Source organism: Coturnix japonica, chromosome 2, assembly GCF_001577835.2.
Source record: "Coturnix japonica isolate 7356 chromosome 2, Coturnix japonica 2.1, whole genome shotgun sequence".
Taxonomy (NCBI): domain Eukaryota; kingdom Metazoa; phylum Chordata; class Aves; order Galliformes; family Phasianidae; genus Coturnix; species Coturnix japonica.
In genome coordinates, this window is record NC_029517.1 from 47,641,483 (window position 1) to 47,662,342 (window position 20,860).

The 20,860-nt window shown below is 38.8% G+C and overlaps 1 protein-coding gene across 3 annotated transcripts in view; it reads right to left on the minus strand.

The window, feature by feature from the left end:
- Positions 1–20,860, minus strand: part of FHOD3 (formin homology 2 domain containing 3) — a 354,796-nt gene that overhangs the window by 33,869 nt on the left and 300,067 nt on the right. For all 3 annotated transcript variants that reach the window (XM_015854309.2, XM_015854311.2, XM_015854310.2), the window contains 4 exons: positions 19,351–19,509; positions 11,299–11,481; positions 9,049–9,168; positions 8,403–8,564 (listed from right to left, as the gene is read on the minus strand). In XM_015854309.2, coding sequence (XP_015709795.1) covers positions 8,403–8,564; positions 9,049–9,168; positions 11,299–11,481; positions 19,351–19,509 — 624 coding nt within the window. The remainder of the gene's footprint in view (positions 1–8,402; positions 8,565–9,048; positions 9,169–11,298; positions 11,482–19,350; positions 19,510–20,860) is intronic.

The window sequence follows — 20,860 nt, forward strand, 5'->3', positions numbered from 1 at the left end:
ACTTCCAGGTCAGTGTTTTCACTGTTGAAGATAAACACATTGCTGCTTTCCATAGATGATGCATCTAAAACACACATGGGAAGAAATGCTAGCATTCCTATGAGGAAAAAAATAAAGTCAGGAGGAGGTTTTTCTAGATTTCACTACTAAGAATTATCTAGTTTGGTAGGGGAAGCTTCTTAGACCCTGCTGCACAGAATTTTAAGAAATGATAGCTTTCACTACAGACTGAGTTTTAATCTATAAAAAATCTTGGATGATAAAGCTTGTAGATCCTCAAGAGAGATCTTTGGAGAACAGCACATCTGTATGGAAGAGTTCTGGCAAATTCCTTGATGCTTGACACCTGCCAACTGTCGAAGGAATGTATTCACAAGAATGAGCAATTTCACTGGGGATCGGGGATATCAGGTCTTGCTGAAGGATGCACCAGAATCTTTAAGCACAAAGGAAAATTCTTGTGTTAATCCTAAGGAATCACAGCAAAGAGAGTGCCAGTTGAGTTTCCTACAGAACACAGGTGGCTCTGCTCACGTAGAAGCTATACACTCCTGGAAGGAGGATACCAGGAAATCCAATATGGAATAATTTGCCTGCAAATTCCCAGTTTGATTGAAGCATGCGCAAACTGTCCTGTGCATAGAAGAATGTGACAAATCTTCATCAAATCTACAATCTTCTGGCTGCAAGCTCTCCAGAGTTTACTTGTGGATAAAAAGGAATACACTTCAGGAAAATTATCCACTTGTGAAATATTAAAATCTAAAGTTTTCAGAGACAACCACATACTCAATTGACATTTCACTAAATGCTATTTCACTAGTGCAAATTACTCAGATATTTCTGTGATTTTCTATAGAGTCCAGAGATAAACGAGCTGAGACACAGAATCAAATGCACTTCAGCCTATTCTAGGCCTTATACATACAAAAAAGTGCACAAAGCTGTTTCACGCATGCAATATGCCACATTATATTTCTGTCCTCTAACCAAGCTCTAGAAGCTGCCTTCCATCACAGCACAGAGAAATACAGCTAAGCCTTCAGATCTTTCTAGAAACAGAACCAACAGAACAACACCACTAGTACTTATCAGCCTGGTAACAAGATTTAGATGTTCAGACTGGATTGTCTCAAAACAAAAAATCCTAAGCTGTTAATATCTGGACTTGTCTACCAAATGTATCAAAACATTTCATGGTTTGCAGCTTTACAGTACTACCTGCATGACATTTCAAATGTCAGTTTTCTCTCCACTGTGAACCCAAATGAATCACAGACAATAAAGAAGTTTTCACTGTGTTTCAAGCAGCATCAATTCAATGACTACGTGACCAATACTCTGTTCACATTTGTATCATAAAACAGCAGGTAACTGCATCACTGAAAAATGTATGTAAAATGTGAACAAAGCAATAGTTTATCCACATTTTAATTGAGGTAAACGACTATGCAAGAGTAAAAGCAATCACAGTGTTCAGCAATATCTTTGCAATTTGCTCTTGTTGCCATTTTTGTTTCTGTTGTTCTGTTTGGAATATCTTCCAACAATGAAAATGTCACAAATATCCTATAAAAGTGACAGTGATAATTAATGATCACAGGGACATGTTACAGTTTGGGGATAAAGAAAAAGGGATAGTGTTCCTTGTTCCTCAGTCTAACATACATAAAGAAACAAGAATAAACATATTTACCACCACACTAACTTCCTGGTATCCCAGATAGGCAGCAAGGACTGCACCTTTTTTCCAGCACTTTACTAAAATAATTCACAGTGCATAATGGTAGAAATATTGATTTGCTGGGATTTTTTGTTCATTTTTTTCTTGAAGGGAAAGAAGCCCTCATTCTTCCTCGCAGCTGGAAGATCATGCTGTGGCTAAGAAGGAATTCAGGGAAGTTTTGCATCACGTTGCGAACTTCAGGAGACTTTTAAACATCAGGTGCTCAGATAACTGACAAGTTTTATTCAGCTCTGCTGAATAAAAGGAAGCAGTAATCTGAAATGACCATCACAGCTTTCTCCTTGGACAGCAGCATACAGATACTGTGTCCAGCCCTGGAACTTTCAGTAAGGTGGAAACACCTTCTTCCTCCTCAGCTCAGTACACATATATGAAAAAAGAAATTAAACTTTTTGCTCCTACTCCTACTTGCTCACCGAGTCCAACCGCAGCCTGACCATACTACCCTAACTTTAACAACCTTCTGCTAAATCATGTCCCCGAACACCACATCCAAACAGTTTTTAAACACATCCAGGAATGGTGACTCAACCACCTCCCTGAGGAGCCTATTCCAGTGCTTAGCAACCCTTTCTGTAAAGAAGTTTTTCCTGATATCCAACCTAAACTTACCCTGGCACAACTTGAGGCCATTTCCCCTCATCCTGTCACCTGTCACCAGTGAGAAGAGACCTGCCCCGCTCTCAATGCAACCACCATTCGGGTATTTGAAGAGATCAACAAGATCTCCCTCAGCCTCCTCTTCCCCACACTAAACAGCCCCAGTTCCTTCAGTTGCTCCTTGAAGGGCACATTCTCCAAGCCCTTCACAAGCCTTGTTGCCCTTCCCTGGACCTGCTCCACACCTCAGCGTCCCTTCTGTATTCAGGTGCCCAAAACTGAACACAGTACTCGAGGTGAGGCCTCAACAGCACCAAGTACAGGGACATGATTGCTTCCCTAGTCCTACTCACCACACCACTCCCGACACAAGCCAGGATGCCATCATTTTTTTTCCCCAGGCAAAATAAATTGTGGTCTTAGGCTCTTATGCAATGTAAAAATGGCTCTTCTTTCAGACACTGAGTAATGTTTATTTTCATTTATAAACCAATTTTAAAAAAGGCAACTTTTTAAATTTTTGTGGGTTATATTTGATATGTTCCTCCTTCCTGCTGCTGGGTACTTCTCCATTCACAATCACACTAGCTGAAAAATATTCAGAACTAATTGTGATTTATCTGTGAAATCTCTTGCTAAGCCCACTGTTCAGTCCTCTGAGAAATGCCTTTGTAGACACTGATGCATCAGAGCAGAGTAGCCAGAGATGTTCCATCCAAACAGGCTAGTTAATGAGATATAAGCCCTACAGGGTCAGTCTCATGCGGGCAACCACTGCCGTAAGTCATTAATGGGCAACTTTAAAAGAAACCAAACATCTATATTTTTTTAGTTCAAGGTACCACTGTATTTTTGCACAGTGGACACTTAAACCAAGAACAAAACTTTGCAATCTCATGCCAGCAACTCCAACACTGATCTTAATTCCTTTCTATCATTATTCATTGCTTGCTACCGCAGTAATGGATGACTTGGAATAAATCACAATAACAAAAAGAAATTCTATCAGGTTTCTCACTTCACTGGGTTGAGACAACAATATCACAAGATATACTTAAAATCAAAATGACTTCAGTTCTCCCCCCTTTTCACCTGAATCTTTTTTCCTCCAAAAACAATCACCACCACCAACTGGCTCAGCAGTTAGCTCACTACACACTCAGATGCCATGAACCTTGATCCTTTAAAAGGCCTGCATTCTGTTCAATTGTAGGCAGTAAATCCAACCTCATGTGCCACGTATATAGATTGCATATTTTCTCTTACATGAAATGCTAGACCATGCTGGTCACTCACATAGGACATGTTTCAGAGAACTTTCTTGGTCTTTGGGTTGGGATGTTATTTGTCTACACATTCAGATGTTGGCCACAAATATCTCATGGTAACATAGGAAATGGATTCATAACTTTTTGGGAGAGGAAGGGCTGTTTGAGGTGATGTTGGGAATTAAATGGGATGGTTCAAACCCTAAGCAGCTTCCTTAAGCGCAGCATATGAATTTCTAGGTATGCATTCCCATACACAGCCAACATCTGTAGCTATTGTGAGATACAAGGTTATTTATTTTTCTTCAGCATTTCCTCATCTGGAATGTGTTCTGCACATAAGTTTCTTCTTCTAGTTAGATTTCCTCTATTATCTAGGCTAAACTTGCTACTAAGAGTACAAAACTACTAAAATCAAAGATGCTGCACCTGATTATACTGTTTCCTGCCTCCTTTATTTAAGTACTTTCAGCCTTTGAAAAGGGTAAAAAAATGTACAATTGGACTGAAGTAAAAAACCCCACAAAACTGTGATTTTCTCAAACAACTGGTGAACCTGAGGTTTCTCCTTGAAAAGCATTTATTTTCAAAATCACTCTAAACTGTCCTAACACTTTATTTTGAATACCAGTTCATAACTTGGTATTTAGACTTGGTAACCTTGTTTAAGTTTTCTGTTGTTTGCTAGTACATTTATAGTTTATTGCTACTGCTTGTTTCTCTTAGTGGTAAACAAATCCAGACATTTTCTAAGCAAAACTTGAATATCTGCATTTTTGTTATACCCACAAAGTGTACTGAATAGTCCGATACCTTCCCAGTGACAAATACTACCTTAAATTCACAATGAAATGACAAGTATTTTATCACAGGTATTAGAAAGATGTAAAGCGTCATAGATAAAAACTTCCTCTCTTCAAAGTTATGGTTTCTACAGTGGTAAACAGACAAATTTGAGGTGTTCATGATTCAGGGTCAGACTGTTCATTCTCACATTATTACAGGTATGAATTCTGTCAGGGAATATGAAATCTTTATCTTTTCCTGAGATGGTTCAGTGCCAAAGGAAACTCTGAGCTTTTCTCCTTGCAAATATGCTGTTATCCGAGTGCAGTGACCTTTGGTGGCTTACATTCTAAACCCTGTCTTCTCCACTATTCCCACTGTTTGCCTTACTGAACATCACAAGAATTAGCTCAAGACCAACATCAGTGCAACTTGTACACAGTTGGTCACATACTGTAAGTGAAGTGCATGCCAGATCTCAGAGCAAGCAAAGGATAAAGGAGTTTCTGTATGTGCATTTGTGATTCCAAGGTAAGAGACAGTATCCCACTAAAATAATTCTGGACATGAAAACACTGGAATCAATCCACTGATTTACAATTAAAGAAGTGCTTACTGACTGTGTGAACCTATACAATACTTGCCTTTGCGTTGTTTCTTAGTTTCTCAAACAGTCTACAATAAACACACTAATATGTGTGAGATCTATTGGCAAATGGTTTCTGAAAGTTCACACTGGGAGGAAGAGAGGCAATAACAGTAAGCACTGATGCAGGTCACTTCTCGGTATCATGGATTTACAATAACCCTTGCTGTCACTACATCAGAAACACTACTGAAATAGCACTGTCAGGTGCTAAACTAAATGTGCTCTCTTTTAGACCAAATCCTGAATTCTCATCTGCTACTACAGCTTTGTCTGTCCCCTTTACTCCAGTCTGCCTACAAGCAGCCAGCTGCCTCATCCTGCTCTGCTCCCACCTTTGTTCCTACCAACCCATGCACAGAATTGGAGTAGCTGCATCTGGCACTGTAAGGAATGACACAGCTGTAAGAAACCTTGTGCCCCCATTTCCAAGCAACCTTCCTTCCAGGGAAAATAATAGCACTTTTGGCATTTGTTTTTAAGTAATGCAGAAAAAGCACCCTTGAGTGATAACTGCAGACAAGTATTTTCTGTTGAGCAAGACAAGAGAAGTCCAACTGAAGCAGAGCAGGAAGCAGCATGAATTTCCTGCTGCAGGGGTTAAAAAACAGCCAGAAATTTGGTATTTTGTAATTAAACCCCTAAGACAACTTATGATTTATACAACTATGAATACTTACACTTACCTAGAATTTTATTTTTCGGTTTTTTTTTTCACATGTTTATGGTTTCTTTTTGCCATTTTATGAATTCAGTTTTTCAACAAAAGGCAACGAGTCTTGCAATGACTGCACCATTTGGTTACAAATCAGATTTTTTCTTTTGTGAACAGAGACTCAGGAAATTCTCATATGATGTGCATCTCAAGGGATGGGGCATCTCCGCTTTATCTATGGCATGGAAATTGTTTAGCCTTTGTGGTTTCTGAAAGATGCTTATAGACAAAATGGAGCTCAAAATACAGCCTAATCCACAGTGAAATATTAGTTTTCCTTTCCTGTCAGCTTTCCTAAACCGGGACTCTGCCTAATCTGTGAACATTCTCTTGAAGAGGGCAGCTTGGATGGCTTCCATGTCCTAACTCTTTGATTTGTGGCAGCTATGATCAAGTGGGAATAGAGCTTGTTTGAGTAATCCATCAGTGGTATAACACATGTAGGAACATCCCGAGGAGGGAGACCTTGGGCGTCACACAGAAGGTTAAGGCTATAATTTCTCTTAATGTGATTTTGTCTGGCCTTTTCAGAATTTCATCCGCTTTGGGCAGGGCCACTAGATCAGCAAACCACAGACTGAAAGACTTTGCTCAATTTTGCATGCTCTTAGACCTACAAATTTTTTACAAGTGACTGCATCGAGTTAAGCTTTCTTCCACTTTCTAAGGCTGAAAAACAGAAATAGAAGATTCACTTGAGAGCACCCAGTATGCAGTGGTGTGGATTTTAGAAAATGACACCTGTTCTCTCTTGTGATTTTCATTTCAGCGATTAACTTATATTAAAAAGTGAAATGAATTCTTAACAAAGAGAAAGGAGAAACAAATACACCTAAGTTTTAATACATGAAGAATCATTCAACAAAATAAACAAAAATTAAAAAATCCTCAGCATGAGAAACCAGCCCTAGTGAAGGCAATAAAACATAGTCTAAACATAGGCTGTACAAGAGGAAAACCAGTAGCATAGAGATGGAGTCCAAAGAATAAACATCTAAGGATATAAAACAAAAGCCACAAATTCCTTTATGGTATCTAAAGAAAAAAAATATGTAGGAGGTCCTGGATGACTGGGGAGAAGAGAAACTGAGGAAGACAAAAGTTAGGGGAAGGAAGGAAGATGAACTTTAGTCATCCAGCTTCATTATGTAGGGAGCATGTAGGGGGAGAACAAATTCTGGTACTTGCTTGTATTTTCTGTACTTTATTTGTTAGCAGACATAAACAAACAGCAAGTATTCAACTGCAGAAACAAATGTGCTGGAGGAAGATAGCTTACAAAGCAACAAACAACCAGAAGAGAAGAATTTCTAAAGACAAATAGAATAAAGCAATTCAGTAACTGACTAAAACGGGCATGCTTTCACTACACTTAGTAACTTGGAGAATGAGAGGACAGCAAAAGTTTCACCTATCTCTTTCAAAAACAGTAAGGGACACACAGAAGACTGCACAGCTTCAAGCTTTATTACTATACCAGGTAATCTGTCTGAAAGAATAAATAAAAACAGGAGAACAAAAGAACATAAAAAATCACAGATATCTAATATGTTCATATAACAGCGAGCAGATAAGAGCACATAAAGAAAACTGGACTTTCAAAATCTTTACAAGAAGCCTCAGGGGAGGTAATTTATGAAGCACAAGGCTAAGAGGGTGAAAGAAAAGAAGTAATTCATACTTATTGTCAACTGATGACAAAGTTAACAGTAGGTGTCTTGTGGTTTGTGCTACATATTTAAAAATTATCTGGAAACAAGGAAGCATGGTGAGAGGGTAAAATCTAGAGATGGCCAGAAATTACTCAGATTAACCCTGACTTCAAAGGTTTATAAGGGATTTAAGAGATGAGTAGTCAGACTGCCTCAGCTGATCAGGGTCATTACTTTGAATTGCAATGAAGTGTACTTAGAAGGCACTAACTTGGAATAACTCAGTAGCTGGCTGAGTTCTAAATGGCCAGATGAGCTGTCCGGATGCCCCTGAGAGAAGTGCAAAGTTGACTCATACCAGAAAGACTGCAACAGTCAAAAAAAACAAATAAAATCTCAGGTTACCTACAAAAGACAGCATAGACAGGATGGGCAAATGTACTAAGCATGTAACATCACTAAGTAGGGGCTGGAATGCTGTGTTTTAACCCATCCCAAAAGGGAAGATGGAGAAAAATTGTGGAAACAGTGTAAAAAAAGAATTTGTAAAAGGGTTATTTGAAACACAGGCAAGGATCTGAGCAGTCTGCTTTTATTGGGCATCACAATAGAGGGATGACCAACTTAAATAAGTCTATGATTCCATGATATATATAGAAAATAAGAAGCTTCTATTGTTCAATATATTAAGTAAAACCCGAAGGTGGCAAACACAACAACAGACAAAATTTGATTATGGAATTCAATGTCAAAATAACTTTTCTAGGAGCCAAAACATGACTTGATTTTTGAAGTTTGAAAAACAATTGCCTAAGAGTTCAGCCCCCCCCCCCCCCCCGCTTTCCTTCCAAGTAGCTGGTACTGGCAACTGTCAGAATCAAAACACTGGACTAGATGGAAATATTAAACCAGAATTTTCATGTTGGTTATCTCAAGTTTACTCTACTAATGGGTTATATATATACATATATATATACACCAGACATACCTTGGCTGACCTAGTGATGGCCCCAATCTCTGAATAAAGATCAGTGCTGTCTGGGAACTTTTCCACAACCATAGTGCAGACATGGTGCAGAAGGGACTGCTTATGCACTGTGTCCTTTACTTCTGGAACCTTCTCGAGGTAGCTCAACTCAAAAGCTTTGGCCTGTATGAGGGAAAATAAGAGTAAAACACAAATAAAAATGTTACTCCCTATCATGCAGTTTAGCAGTTGAAAATGCCCAAGTAGAAGCACGGAGGAAAGAAGAAGAATTCCACATCAGAAGAAACGTCCTGCTTCATTTATTTATTTATTTATTTTTAAACTGCTGAAGAATAGGCCTAAAATCACTCTATCTGCAGTGAAATCACTCAAGACACAGTTATCGCTGTTTGAATGGTGAGCATCAACACTGAACTCAAAGGACTAACATGAGAGAGTGCCTAGCTTTAAATTTCTTTCAGGTTATGCAGAAAGTGGCAAAGAACATTTATGGAACACTGGTTCCATGAACTAGAACTAGTAAATTAGTTTTCTAATTTACATTCTGTGTAAGAAGTAAATATTGGCTTGTAGCTGTCCCAATAGCTTTATCGTCTGTTTTTTGAAGGAAAAAGCTGCAGGGGAAATGTAGGGAAACAGGACTTACATTGGTTCCATTCAGAAAGTTCCCAATGGCTAGTAGGGTAGAAAGAATAAATCCCAAAGTTTTATTGTGCTCCAGTTGGTCCATTCCTTCCTTCAGGTCTAGAAGTGGTTCTGCAACTTCCTGCCATGAGAAAAGAAACAAAAAAACTAAAGGCTGCAGTTGTCTATGGTTTCTTCTAGCTTTTTAATACTACTTATAACAGTTTTGATTAATAACTGCAATAAGTACCTGAACTGCTACCTTGCAGAGGGTAAACTGGCCATGTGTGATGGCTTTTTTCCATGTTCCAATTAACCAATCACAGCAAAGAAATACACGCAATGAACTTATCTGTACTCTGTATTGCTCTATGACTTTTCTCCAAATAAGAGAGTCAGTATCAGTAAAGTGGGCTGTTGCATTTGAATTAAAGGCATAAATACTGTTCTACCCCAAATGATAAAAGAGCTTTTTATAACTATTCTCTGTCATCTTCATGCAGACAAATAAACAACAACAAAAGAAGAGTTAAAGCCCTGGCTGAACTGACATTCTTAGCCTGATTCTAAAGCTTTCTTCAAACAGTGGCCACTGTTTTAGATAGCACTTTATGCTCATGAAACTTTAAAACTGGTTCGAAAAAAAAGACAAACACACACACACACACACAAAAAAAAACCAAAACCAAAAAACCCCACCATGCCAAAGTAACTACAAAAACTACTGCAAATATGAAACTTTACAAGTGGGTCTCATTTTGATCTTTTAACTTAATGCAGGTTCCATCCACATACATTATCTGAGAATAGGTATGTAAACTGATAAGACTTGAAAACATAAATTATGTTCCATTACCTCAGGAAGTGCACTGCACCATAGAGTTCAAAGGAAGACACTGAAGGCAATTTAGTTGAGTGAGTTTATTTCTATCTTTGTGCGAGGCCCAGGGCTATTTATTTTATGTGCACAGTAACAGCTCACGTTGCTTCTATCTCCAAATGCAATCCTAAGCATCTCTGGGAAGCACTCTTTTCCCAAATCAGTACAATTTTTATGAGCTAAGAAGCCAAAAATTAAGCTGTTACTTCAGACCAAGAGGGAAAATAACAGCACAATTTACTTCGTCAGGGAAACGCAACGGGTCATTTAAAACCTGTAGTGATATTTTACCATGAAAAAAGATCAGAGAGATAAAAAAACCAAAAACATGCATTTCTTGTCACCACTGTGACTAGAAATTTCAACTATTGGAAAGAGTATGTCAAATCCTACATAATTTAAGAGATGGCACAGCAAATGAAGTTATGCATACTTCATAAGAGAACCACTAAATAATCCAAGACATTATCAAATTAAACAAAAAGCAATAAACTGATGCACAGAAATATCTGGATTTTTTTTTTGTTTTGTTGAATTATAGAGATGAAATCACATTGTTATAAAACCACTGTAAACACAGATTTTTATGTGCATTTTGCCTGCATGAATTTGCAAAATCTTTAGAAAAAATTCCTAAAAGGTTCATTTAAAATGGTCTGTGGATGTATAAAAAGGTAGCACAAAAAGCTTCCAAGCAGGTCATTTCGTATACTTTCATGTGTACAAAAGTGTACAAGCACTCAGGATTTCTTGTTCAGAGACATCTGCCAGAATAACATAAAGAATAAATGTAATGTAATATGAATAATAATGTAAGGTAAATGTTCAGTATGCATGCATAAGTGAACTCAAGGGCATATGTCATGAATTCAGTAGTCCTGGTACAGTGAAGGTCTGACAGAATTGAAAAGAACACCCTTGAAGGATGATCCTATTTTTTGCTTATAATTCTGAGAGTTACATATAGAAATTACTTTAATTAATAGTGTTTTCCTTAGTTCAAATGGATGTAAGATCAGTATTCTCACGATATGAATGAATCCTGTAGTCCATTCAATCTTCATCTAAGGAAAAAATTGTACTGCCTGAAACTATACATTTCCTGAATAGCAACATCTGGAACAAATATGGTCAGGATTTAGTCCTCTTCTTTGTTCCAGTGTCATTATTGCCTAATTAAAGGAAGGAAGACATAATCCCTAATTTTCTTTCATGGGAGGAACAGACTATGAAGGATCATTTCATCTGTTTCCTGGTCAGCCACTGAAACAAAAGTGACCCATTAACTTTTCCCACAAAATACAGAGTCAAAATATATAGTTAGGAGGACAGAGAAAGATTAAGTGAAGACTCAGAACAGTGTCTCCCTCAGCCTCCCCATGCTCATCTCACCTTTTCCACGCTCTCGTAGTCCAGCTTGAAGGCCCAGAGCTGGAGCCTGGCCGTCAGGTCACTGATGGAGGAGAGGGTGAGAAGGAACTGTTCAGCACTGCCCAGGGGGACATCGGGGTTCGCCAGCTGTGCCTCCTGGATCTTCTGCTTCTCCTCCTCAGTTGGGATCATGGTCAAAATTTTCTGCAAAGGGAGATAAAATGCAATCATCAGTGGAGGGACTGAGATGTGCACAAGGGGTGGGCATAGTGGTATGCAGACACATCAGCAGCGGGCATTGATAAGCTTCATTTTGACTTCATTCAAGCCTGTTTGATACTCTGTGACTTTTCAGTGTCAATGACAGAAGTCCTTGATCAGCAAGCACTAAACCATTGTGGAAGAAACCAAAATGTTGTTGAAAAATACATCTGTATTAGAATGCATTGTTAAAATGTGTATTTAGCCCAAATGGTTAATAATGGGATTAAAACCTGAAGGAAGACAAGGAGACTAGGCAGGACTGATCTCCTCAGTTTTATGTCTTCAGAGCAATACTGGCCACCTTCCTATAAATGATGTATGAAATGTTTTAGCCTCAGCGTCTATCCATCTCCCAGTGCACGTATAAGTATATAAAAAAATATCGGAGGACATATTCCACCTGGAGGAAGGTTTCATACAGCACAACTCAACAAAATCTGCAGTGTGGCAGTCTGGTTTTTAGGAGGGAAGCCTGGAGGATAAGAAAGGGCTGGTCCTCAAGAAGATGGCATGAATTAGATACACCCACTCTGTGGCATAACAGGAATGCGCGTTCCTTGCACTTCTTATCATTTACTGTTTTTCATTTAAGTAATTTTGACTCTTAAGAAACCTAAAAATGATTACAGCACATTAGGACATTCCTAAAAACGTCACTAGAATTGAGGACAGGCTTCCAAGGGTCACTCACAGAACTGCACAGATTACAGCTGCTTTCTTTTTTTATTTCAAAAGTCCAAAATATTGATGAAAATTGATGCCAATATTTTCAGTTTCTGCTGCCAGCATGGCTCAAAACATTTACATTTCCCCTTTAATTTCTGGATTATACATGCTGGTTTACATGCGGCAGCTTTCCTTTTCAAAGGTATTATTTTTTATTTTATGAAAGAACAAATGCATTTCAAAATGAAAAAGGGAAGTAAAACCACATAAAGGCATCAGATAAGTCAAGGTCTTTGCCCTGCTGATCAGTGCCTTATTAAAACAAATCAGTAGGCCTTCAACACAACTTATGTTTATTCATCAGAGGAATTACGTTTTTGCTGTAGCCTTCTATAATGATAAAATACTGTTTTGAAGGTAAGGAAGGAATAATAAATCCACAGCCAAGGAGCTACCAGACCTGCCAATTCAAAGTACAGCTTTGTTGGACAAAGTACAGTTTCCTGGACAAAGCCAGTCCAGTTCAGGTCCAGAGAAGTGCTGCAAAGATGATCAGAGAGCTTGAGCACCTCTTTTACAAAGAGAAGTTGAGTAAATCAGGTTTGTTTAGCTTGTAGAAGAGAAAGCTCCATGGAGACCTCACTGTGTCCTTCTAGCACTTGAAGGGAGCTTATAATCAGGAGAGGGACCAACTTTTTACACAGTCTAGTAGTACAAGAACAAGGAGGAATGGCTTTAAACAAAAAGAGAGGAAATTCAGGTTAGATGTTAGGAATAAATTCTTCACTCAGAACATGGTAAGGCACTGGAACAGTTAGCCCAGAGACATTGTGTATCCTCATCCCTGGAAGTTTTCAAGGCTAGGCTGGATGAGGCCCTGGGCAGCCTGACTTTGTAGGTGGTTGCCCTGCCTATGCCAGGGGATTGGAAATGGATGGGCTTTAAGGTCCCTTCCAACCTAAGCCATTCTATGCTTCTGTGAAAGCCAATTTATTAAATTAGCAAAACAATCCTCTTCTAGTACCAATAATTCATCTAGCTCCTTGTACAGGGCTGCACCTAAGTGTGGAGAACAAGGGATTTTCCTGCTCAGTCAGGCAGAATACAAGGGTTAAGCAAGCAAATAATGTTAGTAAGGGGGAAGCAAGCAAGCAAGCTCCAATCTGATGAACTGGGACTTATCTAATTTCAGCCAGAGGAGTTGTATTGCTGTTCATCTTCATATGCAGGCTTCCACAAATACAATTAGAGACACAGTTCTTCCTACTGACATTGCCTTTCAGTTTAAGAGAGAAAAAAATCCTCCTTGCTTAAATGTTGCAATAAGATGCCCTGGCTCTCACCTATGACTAAAAGAATCATAAATGTTAAAAGTCTATGAGCTTCTACCTAATGACAAACAAAAACTTTCAGTCCATTCCTATCCCAATGAAAAAAAAGAAGAGGAGGAATATCCCTCAATAGTTTTCCTTCCTTCGTCAACAGTTATTTGGAAAATGTTCTGCTCAGAATTGGTAGTAATTGTACTGATGTTCTATCCATCCACCCACAGATGCTCAACTCTATAACTCAGGTGACAGCATTAAACTAGAGATCTGAACTAGCTGTTTCATGACACTTCTCAGAACTCAGCCAATGCTGTTTTAAAAAGTTCACAGAAGAGAGACTGAGCCTCAAGCTCTTAAGAAGAGAGGTTTTTTTTCCAAAGAGAACCTTTGAAAAAGTATCTCTTAATAACAAAAACTAACGCTTCTCCAAGTGAGCTAGGGAAAATTGCAATAGAATCACAGGAACATCCCTACATGGTGAGTTTAGCAGTAGCCATGTGATGGATGTAAAAATGCTTCTCAGGCATTTTTGAAGGCTAACACTTCAGCAGTATTCTCAATTGCCTTCTACAAATAACTAGGGATTTTGGCAGCTAACCAGGGATCCCACAAGTATTTTGTGGTGATGTAGGGCCTATACTCCAGAGATTCTGCTTTCATTTCGGGCAATTCTAAGAGAGCAATGAAACAGTAAGCTTTACTTCCAAAGGGACTCTCCTCTTCTTTGTGCTTCATGTAAGCACCATGAGCCAGATGGAGCTGACAAAAATCTGAACCCAAGTACCACAGAGTACAGCAAGTCTGCTGTGCTGTGCACTGTAGTATGTGAAAAAGGGAACACCAAGCAAAAGAGCCTGTAGATGGTATGTCACGACAAGAATCACTCCTGATGCTGCAAGCATTGCCTTGATAGGATCAGAGCTGTATCTGTGAGCTGGCAGGACTCATACCATCTGCAGCCCAACCACCCCCATAACAGCTATTTACTCCCCAGAACTTCTAGTCTGTTCAGGCAAACAATTCTTACCCTGCTGGTTATCATCCCTGGTGTGTTCCTAAGCAAGTAGGCACATGCTCTTGTTTTTGATTTCCACTCTATGACTAACTTGAACCATTTGTTCAGTTCCAAAAACACCTGCCAGTTTCTTATTATTTTTCTAACTGTTTTTTTAAACATCACTGACAATAAAAAGAAAATAAAAACTCAATAGGGAAGAAGGTTACTGGAACCTAATATCACCATTAAATCATGAATGGATTTGAATCCAATGATCAGTTCATAATGCTCTCCCCAGTGTGACAGCCTGCTGGCAGGTTAGAAGAAGACTGGTTATCAGCAAGCCCTATACTCGTATCCTCCCATAACGTGACACAACACTGTATCATGCACATATTTCATCCGCAGGAGTTCTCATAAAAATTGCTTGGGTCAAAGACTAACATTCTGAGGAAAAACAGTACACAAATCTTTACACGGAGAAAAAGAAAAAAAAAAAACCACAGAGGTGATCTCATTCGCATTAGATCATCAATCCTAATTATTTTACTCCTTGAACTTTCAGTGAAGGGATCAAACTAGTTATTTCCTGGAGTCTGCCTTCCTATTGTATGATTTCCAAAAACTTCTCAGAAACCTTGCAAGGCTCTGCGGGTGAAAGTCATAGGAGACTCAGGCCATCACCTTCACTCAGGAAGAAGTAGGCACCTCTGAGGGAGTTCACAGCAGAAGCTGCCTCCACCTGTTAGAGAGACAGACTCACAGTTTGCTGAAGGGAAAAAAAAAAAAAGGGGGGGCTGCGAGGAGGCACCTAACCAGAAACTGTTAACATCCTCTCCAGAAATTAGGTGCCTAAGTTATCTCTTCCAAGAGATAATAGGGCTTCTCATTGTTGATGAAGTTGCAAGAGTAGCTTAGTGTTCAAATGTGATTTCAGTCAAACAGTAACCTAAAAAAATTAGGAAATGAAATATCTGGTTGTTATTGTGCCCTAAGCTTTCTGTGGCTAAAGGCCCATCTGTTCATAGGCTACATAACCAAATACACATTATCTGACAAGTCTCAGCAGAAGATTCAGATCCAATAAAGCTCTCACGCTTCATTTTTCAGGCATCTACTATTGAGACACATCAGTGGTTTATATTCATTATTCATTATATTCAATCTTCATTACTTGGAGAAAATATATAAATACAAAGGAACAGAAGATAAAATCTAAAATAAGGTGAAAATCATGACTCCATAGTAAATGAGGCTTCCTACACTAATTTTTACATGAACTTTTAAAAGAAATGAACCAATTTGGAGAAGGGACTATATCTAAAATGCCTTACAATGATCTCTGTAAATCAGAAACTGACAGCCATGGTTTCAGTCGGATTGCTCCACTTTTTCAGCTCTCTACTGAAATACATTAATATGCAATTGCTGTTCACAGAAGCCATGGAAAGTATTTTTGTTTTCTGAAAGGTCTGAAAGAGAAGTTTTTTTTTCCCCATTAAATAAGTCTGAAACTTGTTAGGGCAATGATATGCTGACTGCAAAAGTACAGCCAACAAAGTATTGCTTATTCAGTTTTACACAGTTATTCTGTGTTTTGTCCAGACTTGTGAAAAAAGGTGTTTTTCCAGGTCAAGCAAGCTAGCATAGTTTGAAATACTCCATCAGTATTTTACAAAGCTTTAGCTAACCCAATTGGAAACTGCTGAAGCCAAAATACTGTGGTGGCAATATCAGAACAAATTTAAATACTTTGATCATTTCTGAAAACCAGCTTTGGTGGATTTTGTTTGTTTATAAATGTCACCATCTGCCTTCGTAATACTAAGCTCTCATTTCTTATCCCTTTTTACATCTCAAGGCTATGTAATCACTCCAAACATATGGCCTTCAAAATACTTAACTGGTTATGGAGGACCTAGCATCCATGGGCAGTTTTTTTGTTTCAAGTAGTTGTACTAAACACTATGCACACCCACATAATACAAAATTACACAGCATTACAAAGCTACACTGTAAAACACAAGGCATACAACCTTAATTTCCTCTTGGCATTACCCCCCATTTTACTTGGTTAAATTAGTTAAATTATCTGGTATAATTTGATTTTTATTCTTCTTCCCTGAGTAGTATTCTGTGGATGGACCTACTTGCTTCCTTTACTGAAGACAACCAGCAAGGACTGGTCTGCTGGACTGTTCTTGAAGTAAAATTACATGCCAGGATTTTAAACTTGCCTTTTTACTTAACTCTGAGAGAGCCCTCGTCCATGCTAAGCAGGCAGTTCTTTGTTTGCAGCTGAGTTCCAAGTTGTTTGAACACAATGGATGCCAAGTTCTCAAAGAAAGGAAAGCACAACCACTTTGCCAAATGTAAGGGGGCAAAAAATTTGTTTAGCTGGATTGATGCACGCTCATAGAAACACACTGTGCCTTCCTTTGAAAGCATGTTTCCTAATAGTGCCCATTCTGCATACTAAAACTGACTGCATCTGTTTTTCTAGGACTACATCTCCATTCTCAGTGGTCCCTAAGCACTTCAAACACATGGTCTATAATACAAAACCTCTAAAATATACATCCCCTGTTCCCTTCAATCAAACTCTTAATACTAAAGGCAATGAGCAGATGAAAATGGGAAAAGAAGTTAACAACATTTATCCACACTGTTGGTCAAACGAGGAATACAGAAAACTGTAGAAAGGCTCTACTGAGAACAGCAGGATTCAATACAAAGCAGTTCTATGCCTCTTCTTGTACCTCTTGTCTAATTCTATGTAGCTCAAGCCAGCCCTCTGTTTTGCTACATGTTTCTCTGCAACGATGTGCTATAAGAAAAATCTGTAAACTGAGAATTGCAGAATAGAATCTGAATTCATGGTGCCATTTAACTTGACAAACAGTAAATCAAAATGGAACTGTGCATTTAGGAAAAAATATATATTTTTTTTTCTCCATGAACACCATCCTTCCCAACTAATGAATGCTTCATCCTTCAACATGGAAAGTATCTGGACTCAAGACTATTTATCCTTTCTCTGAGTTTTAAATACCTGAATGATCACATCAGGGTTACTCACATCCTTTAGCTTCAAGCTGTGGACACTCAGAACACACAGAAATTTTATTTTCTTTAGCACTGGGCAGGTATATCAGCAATGTAGCATTTTCTGGTTTTTGAATTCTTAAATTTAAAGCTGCATGCATTTATTATACATATTTTAAATTAAATTACAGGTTTCTGGCAGCTAATGGAAAGGCTACCCAAATAAGGGTGTGGTGGTACAAGGCACTCCCAATTGTGGACACTGCAGGTGGTTGGCAGATGGGCACACCAACTACAAATGGTGGCACTGGGAGGGTGAGCTGAGCAGAGCAGCTGAGCTGCTGTAGAGGACACCAAGTAAGGTTGCAATTCAAAAAAGATGATGCTTTGTCAGCCATTTTATGCAGGATTTTCTTAGAAAACATCTTCTGCAACAATGAGGTCTAACTGGAGGTCTGAGAGCTGGATTTGACTGAGGGGGTGCTTCTCTCCCATCCTGAAATGCTTAGTACTGCAAAGTATAGTGGGGGACACATGGGGCTGGGTCATGTAACTGACCACTGTGAAACTCGTGGTCGCCATAATTGCCCCAAAGATTGAAATCTAACCAACTGGGCTGAAAATCAACTTTTCGCTAAAATTAATTTTTAAGTCTGGTTTATCACCTTCAAAATATCAGTAAGACAAGCATACAGCAAATAATGTAGCTTTGGGAAGAAATTATATTCTAGTAGGAATGCAACAGGCCACGCCTTCTTGTTAGGACAATATTTTGTCATAAGTATTTATTTCGTATGAAACTGTTGGCAGCTCCACTTCCATTCTATCTAGCTTTTCTCATTTTCTTCTCTAGTCAGCACAAAGAAGGTGGAAAGGGGGCCAAACCACTTAAAGGTGACTATGAATCAATACAAGACGTACGCAGTTGAGCCACTGGTTGAAATTTGCAGTTGTGCAGATTACTCATATTAAATGATACAGGCTTATTAAGAAAAATAAAATATAAAATAAAATATAATTGAAATGAATACAACCACAATGAAATAAAACACGAATCAACAAAAAAGAGGGGAGCAGTGGGCTCCTTTTTACTTCACAGAAGAAAAATGTTTTGATAAAAGGATAATGAGCAGTGCTCATCCTGGATCTTGCTAAGAATATCTGCAAAGTCTAACATGTAATGGTAAAAATTACATCATCTTTAATCTTTATACCAACTGCTTTTCTTCAAACAACAGTAACACAGAAATACTATTTTGAGCAGAACTAGTCACTGTATTTGTTTTCCATTAGATATATAATCTAAAATGACTCCAACAGCTAGCTGGGCATGAACTTTATTAAACTGCACTGGTTGCCTCAGCTTTAGAAAATCACTGCTTACTATTCAGTACTTTATGAGTGCTCAGCATCAGATACCCTTCCAATGTATGCAGGCAGAATCTGCTCTGTTTACAAGTTTAATAGCTTTAATAAAGGTAATAAGAAACTGAACTTCAGAATAATGGACAATACTCTGAAAATCTCAATAGGAATTAACACCATTCAAGCTTAGATACAAACTAAGCAGAGACATCCATGTTTACCATTCACAACTTCAAGTAAGCAATATCTGCTTAAATACACTGCACTGATTTAACAAGACTCAGCTCTGTAATGATGCAATATATTATCTTTTTTCTCCTCCAGTAATTATTTGGCCCATACCATATGTAACATTCAACACAATGAAACACTGAAAATGCAGACTTGAAGACACTGACTACTCCTTACCTCTATTCCTTCTTTGTTTAAGGCATATTCGTCGAAATTCAGAATAGCAGTCTTGATAGTCCGTGGAGGGGGTAGCACAGTCAAGCCAATATTAATAGCATTACTTCGTTTTGAGTCCAATACAATGATCTCCTGTCGCTTCCCATCTGCAGCAGTTTTCTTGATCAAGAAGAGAACAAGAAGAAAATTACCCCTCCAGTCTGTTTGTTAAAGTCACTCCTTTCACCAAAAGACTTTTCCAGTGCAAGGGTGATGACTGTTAGTGCAAATCATTTATAACCACTAACAAAAGCTGACTCAGATACTGACCAGGAAAGATGAGCACAAGACACACAGGTTATCACCAGCCTATTTCCCAATCACCAGCCTGACAAAGGCCGGAGGCTGTCCCATGAGCTGAGGGCTCTCCATGTGCCCCAGCAGCTGCTGGAGCTTTTGAATGCCCAGGGCAGGGCTGCCTGAAGGGCTCCAGACCTCTAGGCTGTGTGGACCTGGAGCAGCCACTGAGCCTCCACCACCCAGGTGGCCCAGCTGGGGCAAGGTGGTTTCTGCTGGCTTGCAGGGCCTCTTCTAAGCTGGGACACAGTATGAGGAGCTGGAGAGATCTTCATAGAGACATCAGTGTGCCTGCTCTCCCTTTGGCTGCCCAAGGAAGGATAGCATTTTGTATCTTGCAACTGATGGTATTTCAGTTTATAGTATTTCAGTTTACTTCCAGTAAAAATGATAGTACTTTAAATGACAGTAAAGAAAAAACCAAAGAACTAATAACAAGTTTTACACTTCATTTTTGAAATAAATGGGATTTTTTTTTCCTCTGTCTCTATTCTTCTAATGGTAAAATGCATACTCACAATGCACAGTGACTTACAAACCACTTATGACAAAATGCAGTGCTGAACATTGTCTTTACTTTCATGTCACGGCACACCTTTTATACTCTCATCACATTGTGCAAAAAGGGTGCCTCTTTGGCAACTGAATATATTATGTGCCAGGTAGCTGCAAGGGATCTGTTCATTGTATGTGGGGGTATTGAGAGAGAGAAAATGAGAGCATACAGCACAGTCCAGCTTCTTAGATTATTTTTCCTCTCCCTCCACACACAAAGTTTGGAAGCAAGTTTTCTGTTCTCTCCCTTCCTTTTCTCTATGCGAGATGGGTTGAGGGATGCCGCTGGGCACTTCAGTATAGGGAAAAGACTAGCACAATGAAGCAAGCAGGCACAGACATGCTTTGCTGGGTACAAGCCCATGTTTCAGCACAGTACAGATGGCATAGAAGTGACCATACAATGAGATGTTATGGTTTTTAAAAAAATATAAAGAAATGACACTTTCAGAGCAAACAGGATAAATTCTTAGAACAGTGACAGCATTTTACTCTGCTAGAACTGCTCTTCTGTTAACACCTTAAAAGCATCCCTGAGCCCTCCCTGAACCTTTCCTTTTTTAAGCATGAGACCTCTTTCCCTCAGAGAGCCAGCTAAGTGATCTGAGATAGCACTTCT